General features: G+C 47.7%; 1 protein-coding gene across 1 annotated transcript in view; it reads left to right on the top strand.

Annotated features, from left to right (window-relative positions):
* The first annotated feature begins 1,538 nt into the window (after window positions 1–1,538).
* LOC8051577 (ubiquitin carboxyl-terminal hydrolase 43) overlaps window positions 1,539–10,138 on the top strand; it is a 66,917-nt gene continuing 58,317 nt past the window's right edge. Inside the window, exon 1 of the mRNA XM_042294413.1 lies at window positions 1,539–3,047. Coding sequence (XP_042150347.1) covers window positions 2,259–3,047 — 789 coding nt within the window. The 5' untranslated portion in view covers window positions 1,539–2,258. The remainder of the gene's footprint in view (window positions 3,048–10,138) is intronic.

Consider the following 10,138-nt stretch of genomic DNA (forward strand, 5'->3'; position numbering starts at 1 on the left):
CCGCTATTGGAAGGGGGTGCAAAGTTGGGAGATGGATGTCACGAAACCTTGGTCACGGAAGTGACTAGTGTTTAAAGGCCCACGAACAAGCAGAAAGGAGGAAACTCTCCCTCAATTCCTGCTTTTCATTCGAGAGACGAAGATACCTTCTTCCTTTCTACGGGGATTAGCTCGGAGATCCGCTCCTGTGGGGAGAGGAGTGCAGAAGAGAGCGAGAGGGAGTGCAGAGAAGGAAACTGGTCGGCCTTTAAAGGGATACTACAACGAAATTTCGGCGCTCATTTTTTGGTCTATATGTGTTCAAGCAGCATCACATCGAACATACCAATATCTTGTTAAAAAAGTCACGAAAAGGAATTTTAAAACAAATTAAACGATTAGCAAAGAGCACCTGGTGGATGTCGCTAACGCCTCGCTTGTAACGCCCGTCTAGGAACCTTGACAGCTAGTGACGAAGGTTGTCTCGCCTCCTGCCACGACGAGAGAAGAGGGGCAGGTGGAACTCCCCTCTTCCCGAGAATGCCTTTTGTGTGTCGCAGAAGTTGCTATTGTCCCGCTACAAGATACAGAAGATTAACCCGTGACTCAAAATTCGTACAAAAGCAGCCGCTTCGGTGGCTGGAACGACTAGGCCATCCTTTCGACGTCAGCCTCGCCGTAGCTTTGCTCGTCCTGAGACAACCTACGTCACGATTGCGTTGGATGTCACGTGGTCTCCGCTGGGCCTTCTCCAAGCGCTTGCCAGAGTGGGCCGTTTATAACGAAAAATACACCCACCAGGCTCAAAATTCAAACGTGCGATTGTCATTTACGCATATTGTAAATCATATTGAACCTATTTTTGAACACGACGGTAATATTTCTAATTTTGTTGAAGTATCCCTTTAAGTTCTGTGACATCAGGTCGTGTAACGTCATCTTCACCGTTCAAAAATGCACGGATGGACAAACGGACGAAATTCTAGGATCTGCAGCGAGGGGATGGTTAAAAAAACATTTTATTTTCTCTCATCCTTCTGACGCGCGTCACCTAAAAAAAGCCCCTACGAGCCGGCGGGTTGCCGCTATTTTTACTCATGGCCGTGAGTACATTGTGAGTAGATCTTTATAAGTAGTACCATGGTCATGCGGCTCCGACGTGCGCAACTTAGTTTCTAAAAAAATAAGAGATCAAAACAAACTGTTTCCGTTAAATAAAAAAAAAATACTATCTGTAGAAATGCGTAAAAGGTGGCGCAATGTAATGCCCAATTTCTCAAAGGAAGGTATGTGTTATGTATCTGCATACCTATTCTCAAACTGTTTGCATACATCCAGTATTTACAAAAACAACAATATATTTGTAATTTATTGAAATTGGATTTCTTTCTACATTCTTAAATTTGAATAGCGTGATTTTTTTTTGGATTTTGTGACTGAAAAGTCGCGTTGTTTAATGCCAGGAAGGCGCATTCTACAGCTTAGTATTATTTTTGCTCACCAGATGGCGAAACCCATTCCACAGTTTGTTGTTTTCGGATTGCGGAACCAAAAAACACAAAAACGCGAAATCAGCCCGTTTCTGTCGTTCCGCCGCCCGCTGCTACTACGACGCTGTGTTTGTGTGACATTGAAATCGCCGCAGCCGCCGCAACAACTGCCAAAGTTAACAAGAGAAAGACGACAACGAAGACATAAACAAAGCGCTTCCAGTTCGCCCTCGGTCCGTCCGGCCGCGCTCGCTTGTTATGTGTGTGTAGCGACGTGCGTCATCCGTCGACGACTGGCGAAGTACGCTCCGTCGCAATCCTGCCCGCCTCGCTTCCCTGCGTCTTGCGTGTCGTCCGCCTCGCGGCTTGCGTGAGTGAATTTTACGCCGCTACGCAGTAAGCGCTCCCCATTCTTTCGAGCGGGCAGCGGTACCCATATTCCGCGCTTCCTTTCCTGACGGCTCCATGATGATGGGGACGACGTCAACGCAAGTACGGACCGCGCACCTGACTTGTCGCCGCAGCCGTCGGCCAGCCGACCCTACCTCAGCTGCTACAACACCGAAGACCACGTCGCTGTCATCCCACGCACCGAAAAGGATGTGAGTTTTTGGACGCCGCGTCGGCGTTTTCAAGTCCGAAAACACAGCTGTCGCGCTGCGCTCTGCAGTGACACAACGCGACAGGTCGGTTCGATCGCGGAGAAAATCAAACAGCATCGACAAAAAAAACGAAAGGAGGTCGTTGAATCGAGTACGGAGAGAGACTCTCCATGTGGCAACGCACGCTATGCATTCGTCAGCGTCACCGCCCAGTCGACGTCGTCAACAGCCTCCGGGGTCCTTCTTCACGATCCCTCGGTGGATGGGGGGAGCCCGCAAGCAACTGCAGTACCGAAGTCTGCGGTCCCTCGAAGACCCCGGCGGCGCGGGGTCGACGTCCACCACGACCAAGTCGACGGGGTCGCATAGACCCAAGCGACCCAGCCTGTTCGATCAGCTGGTTCGGCGGTTCTGCACGCCCGCGCCGCGTCACCTCTCCAAGGGTTCCCACCAGCAGCACTACGGACCCGTCAGAACGGGGTCGCTTCGCGACGTCCGGTCGCGGGCGGTCGGCGGCGACCCCGGCGACAGTCGGAAGGACGCGTTCGCGGCCAGACCGGACGCGCTTAAGGTCGTTCCCGCGGTCGCCGGCCTCCGGAACGAAGGCAACACCTGCTTCATGAACGCTGTCCTCCAGTGCCTGAGCAACTCCGACGCCTTCGCGGAGTACCTGGTGTCCGAAAGGTACCGAGGCGACTTGCTCAGGAAGGGGGGTGCTGGTCGGTCGACGTCGGGGTCTGGTGGTCGCGTCACCGAACAGCTAGCGCAAGTGATCGCGGCGCTGTGGCGGGGTCGGGCAGACGCCGACGTCTCGGCCCGCTTCAAGTCTGTGGTCGAGAAGCATGCCAGTCAGTACCAGGGCAGCGAGCAGCACGACGCACAGGAGTTCCTCATGTGGCTGTTGGACAAGGTGCACGAAGACCTGGATGCTGGGGACGACGGTGCCACTGGAAAGCGGTCGCACAAGAGGCCCAAGGTAAGATAGGTTTGTTGGTTCTGTTTACACGCATGCTTGAGGCTCCAGCTATGCTGTCCTTGACGGTTCTTCACTATCAAGGAAACTGTGGTTTCTTGTTGATGCTTTTTTCATGTATACTTCACGCTCCAGCTGTGGTCTCCGTGATGTTTCCTGCCTATCAAGGACACAATGGTCTTTGTCGATGCTCTTGGCATGTATGCTACAAGCTCCAGTGATGGTGTCCTTGATGGTTCCTCACCATCAAGGACACCATGGTTTCTCATAGATTGTGTTTGTATGTATGATTTAAGGGCCAGTCACGGTGCCCTTTATACACTCCGTGCGACGCGACTGGCGCGCCGCCGCGCGGCCGTTACCGAAGATAGGCAGTGAGAACCCCAGAGAAAACGAAACCGAAACCATGTCACGTACGTTGGTACGCATTGAAGTCGGAGCGGTGCGGTTGCTCTGGGTTCACAGCGTGAAATGCTGCCGGTGCTGTATCGTTAAGTACTTCAATAGTTATGCGTCGTATCTCGTGGGAACAAAGTTTCACAGTTTTTCACCTCGCCGATGTTAAGTGGGACAGCGAAAACGATGGACCCGTGACGTACTACGGGAGAAATTTAGTCTCCCAATCATACCTGCCACTGTGTCGGCACGGCTTGCATATTCTACTCTGCCACTTTGCACTCTGCGTTTGTTTTCGTACCAGTGACGCCGATGGGACAAACTGAAATGCCATTCCGCACTTGCGGGTGTGCGGTGCCGATTTCGTTGGAGGAATGCCCTCCAAAGAAGTTTTGTCCTCATCGTACGTGTCGATGATATCTCCGGAAAAGTATAGCACGCAATCTGTACTTCATATAGAAAAATTCAAACGGTAAAAAAAAAAAGAGTGACAATAATGAATTGAAGTATGAAACTCGGAATCACTGGAGAATCAATGATTGAGTATGGAAGTTTATGTGGTTTGCTTTCTTTTTTGATCAGCCTCCTTTTGGATGTGGAAGCACAGACACCCCGAGTTCTGTAGACAACAATTTGTTTTCTCGGCTTTAAAGCCACCTATCACAAAGTTGTTTAAACTGGAAGTACTGTCCATTGGTCCCTTCCTACCTGTAAAGTGTGCACCTCCCACGATGAGTGGTATTATCTTGACAGCCTTTGACGGTCCAAACTGGTTCCCATTTAGTTACGCCGCCCAAACTAAATTTTCACTTGGTTTCGCTATGCCACCCCTTTTTGGCATAGTAAGTGTTTTGTCAAGTTACAGTCATTTCAAAGTACCTGTGTGCCGAAAATCAGTACGTCGCGCAACAGTAGGGTGACCACATTCCTTAAGGTATAAAACGGGACATCCCAGCCGGGGGGCGGGGAGGGGGTGCTAAAGATTGAGATTGGGGGAACAAATTTAATTAAATTACTCGTCCTATTTTGAAACTTTACCATATTGCACTAAGCCCTGAAACAGTCACACTCACAGTTCAGTTTCATGCACCCATTTGGAAGGTGTTTGTGGGCAAGAGCAGTTCTAAATTTTACTCTCTGGGTACATATTTTAAAGTATACGTGGTAATTTTTGTAAACTATTCTTGTAACGAGTAGGCACAGTTACGGTTTGCTTCAACTCGCTTGGTGCCAATTTCAAGAATATGCACTCCTGTGAAAACAGGACGTGATTCTTTATTGGGACAAAAAGACGGGACGGCAGAAGCGGACCTCAAAAACGGGACTGTCCCGGCCAAAACTGGACGTCTGGTCACCCTACGCAGCAGGTTATTACACAACAGCTGACCGCAAAAGCCTTTGACGGCCAAACCGTGTGTTGGCTGACAACTTTGTTTTCTCGGCTTGAGAACCATCTTTCGTAAAGTTGTTTCAATTGGGAGTACAGTCCACTAGTCCCTTCCTGCCTCTGAAGTCTTCACCTCCCACGACAAGTGGTATTCTCTTGACAGCCCTTTCATGGTCAAAACCGGTTACCATTGAGTTACGCCACCCAAACCAAATTTTCACCTGGTTTCCCTATGCCACCTCTTTTTTGTATAATAAATGCTGTATCATGTTACTGTCAAGTCCAAGTACCTGTGTGCCTAAATCTGCACTTTGCACAGCCCGGTTATAACACAACATTTTGGGTCCAATATTGGATACCCCGTACAGCTTTATTTCTTTATTCGTTGGAAACATAACTTTCACACCTGCTGTCTTAATCAAACTTGGCACACTTCGTGCACAAACTTAGTGAACACTTCACTCACCTCCAAATATCATCGTACTAGCAGTCCCGTTTATTGCGACGAGCGAAACAAATTTCCCACTAATAGCAATCATGGTGGCGGCCGTCTTGCTTTTCGGAAAATTGCTCCAACCCCTTTTTCGGCCGCAACTAGAGAAATTACCCATAATAACGACTCAAACTCAATTAATAAGAAGTGGAGAACAGCTAGATGCCCTTCCTAGGTCTGCCCCAGCACTCATGCAACGTCACACTCAATGAATCGGCTCAAAAAGCAAAAGTTTCGTCTGTGCGCGCTTCCGCCGCCGCAGCTTGGCACGCGAAAAGGGGCCGCAGGCTGCTGAACGCGCCTCACTGTCGAACGCCAGCTCCTCCGCTAGCGGCGCTACGCGCGTTTTCCAAAGCGCCCGTTATAGTTCCCGCACGGAGCGTATAATCACATCCCTTGACAATGTAGACTCGTTGAAGACTCTTTGGAACATTTTTGTTTTTGAAGGAATGTTTTTAAATTTTTTACATGCATCATTGCTGCACACAACCATGTCTCAATAATACGAACCCCGCTTATTTGGATACGGCATAATATAGACGCCATTTCTGGGGATGAACTGGGTAAATGCATGCATTTTTGTCTTCATTACGAACAACTCACATTATAGACTCCTCTTAGGGGGAGTGGAGGTGTCTATATTAACTAAACTTCACCTTATTTTTGTAACTTTTATGTTATCATTGCTGATCTTGGGATCATCTTCATCCCCTTTTTTCTTCCCCTCACCAAAGTAATCCGTTATAGCACTAAGCTCAGAATAAAAATTTTTTCTCTCTCTTCAAGGAACCGGAGAGTCCTTGATCATCAACGTCAAGGACTCTCTGATTCGTTGATGGTTCCTGGTGGGGACTAGTGTTTGACTAGGACACCATCATCAGCAGTGACTAAGGTGCATGTGCAGGGGTAAATGAGTTTCCTATGAGGGCGTAATTGTAATGTGATAGTCGCTACACCTGATTTTTGTTGGCAGCAAGGCCACCTGTCACAACCTAGAGTGGGGAGGAAGTTGTGTTGAATTCTGGAATGGTATAGACGCTGAACACGGGATACACCATAACTTGCCTCAAAAGGGCGACTGGCATGAAATGTGGTAGCCACCGGGAATGATCTACTGATCGGAAATTATTTATTTAATAACATTAGTACAAAGTGCTGTCTACTGTGTACGGTAGCAAGCATAAAAACGGGGCAGAAACACCATTTGTGCCTTGCTTTTTTGCACATTTAAAAAAAGAACTGTTTACTATTACTTTGGTGTATGTTAGTGATGGAGCAAATGCGCCTGCAATGTCTTTTATTTGGCGATGTATTTTGACAGCGCTGCCTGCTCAGCCGTGTCATTCGTCAAAGCGCTTTGCTTTCGAAAATTATTTGCAACAGAATATAGACTAAAACGCCGATTACCGATCACTACAACAGGAGTCGGACATGTAACTTGGCAAGTGTCAACATTCAAACTATATATTGTATGTAGTACACGGTGCAGTATTATCTGAAAATAATTTATTTGGAAAAGATCTTGGATCACACTGCACAACAGTGCCGATGATAGTCGCACGATCCGGCGGAATCCAGGAAGACCTTGTTTTGGGGAAAGCTTTCTTCTTTCACTACACCAACACCAAGGTGAAGGAATGGGCCGATGTGACTGGTTGACTGGTTCGTTCCCCACCCCAATCCAAGCAGCTATTTTTGGCAATGACTGAGAAGGTCTCTACGCAGATTATCTCCGAGAGTGGGGAGAACAGCGGTCGTTGTTCGCAAAATCGCATCGAAGTCCGTTTGTCGTTCTTCCCTCTCTTCGTTTCCCATGAACGTAGGGCCGAAACACTTGAATTGCATGCACTTAACAGCCTTATTTCTCACAGTGAAAAAATAACATAAAAAGGGTGCACAGCATACACTAGGAAAATGAAGTGGAAACTTCCAAGAGAGGCTGGAAACGTTGGAGGAATGCAAAACCACAAAACGTAGGTGGAGAATTGCGCTGAGCAGGTTTCAACAGTCCGAGCGAGCAGCAGGAAATTTCAATGCACAAAAATCGGTTTCTCAACGTATCCTGTTGGGATTTACTAGAGAGGTGCCCGAAGGCAGTGCATTTATTAATTGAGAGCATGAATACACGAGATCCCCGTGGTCGAAAGAAAGAAAATTAGAACTGGTTTTTACCTATGGAAAAATCATTGCTAAACCTTTTTTTCTCAAAATCATCAAAAAATCATTCTGGGCTATTTGGCGTTTATTACGACTGAAAAATCGGCCAAATGGAAAGAAAATACAATCGGCTTACTTATTTTTAATTTTGTAGGGCTCAAACAAGTGCCATAGCGACACAAACTATTCTTTAAGTGTGCATGCAAAGTATAGGGAAAACATAGTTTTTGATTTTTCGTGATTCAGTCAAGTGAGCCAATCTACATAGACGAGCAAGCCGAAGAGACGGCGACAAAGAGCCAAAACTTGAAGTTGGCTCTGTCGTCGAGCACTTGCTGCCTCCGTTGCAGTGGTCTGGGGGCTCGAAGTCCCATTGCCTTACCAGGCCCTATTGCTGGCATTCGGGGCATTTCTTGAGCGTCGTGTTCGTCGGAGAGCTGGTCGGGCATGTCAACAGAAGCGTGCGTAGGTACTTTTGTTACCGCGGCCGAGATAAAGAATGCAGTAGTCGTCGTCGCAGGCCGCAGTCTAATCTTTATGGGGCACAAAAATCGGTAGGCGTGCCAATTCTGCGGCTTTCCCGGCATACTTTTGCTCGCCATAAGGTTATTGGCCCTTTCGTAGTATGCAACGATTGCCCTAGGTGAGGACGCGAAAATGGTTAGTAAATTGAAGTGTAAGGCCCACTTTCGTTTGCGCCTCCTAAATTGCTGGGTTGCCTTTTGTTTTGTGTTCTTTTACTTTCTTATTTGTATTTGGAAATAATAGATTGAATCACAGCTTCACCAGCGCATAGCACTGTGTTCCTGTGCACTTTAAAGGGGCGGTACCACGATTTTCGGACTTTGGACAATTAACTGCGGGAATTAATCCCTGTCAGCGATAGAACAAAGAACAGAAAAGCATGTTTCCTTGTGCACGCTGGTTTTTATTTTGAAAAATTTAAACAAATCAAAGGTGGAAGTGCTTCTGAACTCTCACGCCATCTTTTGAGTGACGTCTCTGGAAGACCACCTGGGTTCTTGTTGGGTCCTCTCTTCAGAGACCGCAGCCACTCCCCCCGCAATATTGTCGACTTTCACGAGGATTAGCATTGCCAGGAGGTTGCTGTGAGCGTTCGACACAAAAGCCGGTTCGCCACAAGGTCTGACGGCGACTGTAGCAGCAGAGGGGGACATGTTTCGGTTTCGTTGACTTCCGCGGGTCATCCGGAGGCAGGCATGTAGCCAGGGGGGGGGGGGGGGGGGGGGCCGGGCCCCCCCTCGAAATCTTTTATTTTGCTGGGACCCTCCTTCCTCCCCCCCACAGCATTTTGTCATGAGTGCCCCCCCCCCCCCCCCCCCCCACGAAACAAAATCCTGGCTACGTGCCTGCCCAGAAGCATGGTGGCACCTTTTTTGCCACTTGTGCCTACATAAACAATATGAAAAATACGCACTGCAAATTTTTTTAACATTAAAATTGCTGCACGATTTTGTTTAGGTGTACTTGAAACAGTGTTTTAGTTGTTCCTCATACTATACTTATTTTCATCTCAAGGACCACAATAGAATTTACAGGCCACACAAAAAAAACGAGACAAGTAGTAAACGACATTTGGTGCGAACACCCTTTGTCAAGTTTTTTCATTTCTACGCCCATCATTCTTATATATTTTCAAGGCTGTGTAAAACGTTTGCAGTATATGTTTGAAAAATATAGGACATCAGATAAACACTCTGCTTTGTAAGGAAAATCTGGGTACATGTTTTACCTTCAGTTATAGGAGGGCCTCAGATCTGCCGACGAAAGAGTCATCTCTTCTAAACGCACGTTACTGCGAAATTGCTATTTTTCCTACCGAGTAATTACCGAAAAATGCCTGTATTACGGAGGAATTACTGCAAAATTGCTGTATTTTTCTACCGAGCAATGCACTGCTATTCCGCTTCTCACTTGTTTGGCGGACAAAGTTGCATCCTGGAGGCAACGGTATTCCAGAAGTAGCTGCAAGCGTACAACTTTCGCGCCAGGTAGTCGGGTTGCTTCGGTTACGAGCTCCATCATGTTGCCCGAGAGAAATACGAGGTGTAAATCAGATGCGTGCACAAGACGTGGACAGACATAAAGGAGGCTTGATAACTTCACTTGCTCGCATGATTGGCCAAGTTCGATAGCCCAACGTTTGCAGGGTTTTTGCTGGAATCTTATCCTGAGCAGTTGGCGTGTTTATTTCACGAGTGCATTGGTGCAGAATTTGAAAGCGCAACCAAAGTCGATGGTCCACTTTGCGCGAGCAACACTGAATATCCTAGAGCCACCGAACAAGCTGCGCTTAGACCAGGGGTCTTAAACATGCGACCCCGCAGGCCGCATGCGGCTTGCGACTTTTTTGGATGCGGGCCACAAGCGTCCCATGGTTGCGAGCCCTTGTTCATATGCATATACATGCTATTTATTTACATTATTTACGCGTTTGTTCTATGGACTTTCGAAGGCAGCGGAGGAAGAGGAAAACACCAAGAAGGCTCGAGACAAGGTGTCGGCCACAATGTTATCAGTCCCCTTTATGTGCCGAATGTCTGTGGTGAATTCAGAAATGAATGACATTTGGCACATAAAGGGGACTGATAACAGTGTTGCCGACACCTTGTCTCGAACCTTCTTGGCGTTTTCTTCTTC

This window comes from Ixodes scapularis, unplaced genomic scaffold (assembly GCF_016920785.2).
Source record: "Ixodes scapularis isolate PalLabHiFi unplaced genomic scaffold, ASM1692078v2 PGA_scaffold6__148_contigs__length_123643588, whole genome shotgun sequence".
Taxonomy (NCBI): Eukaryota; Metazoa; Arthropoda; class Arachnida; order Ixodida; family Ixodidae; genus Ixodes; species Ixodes scapularis.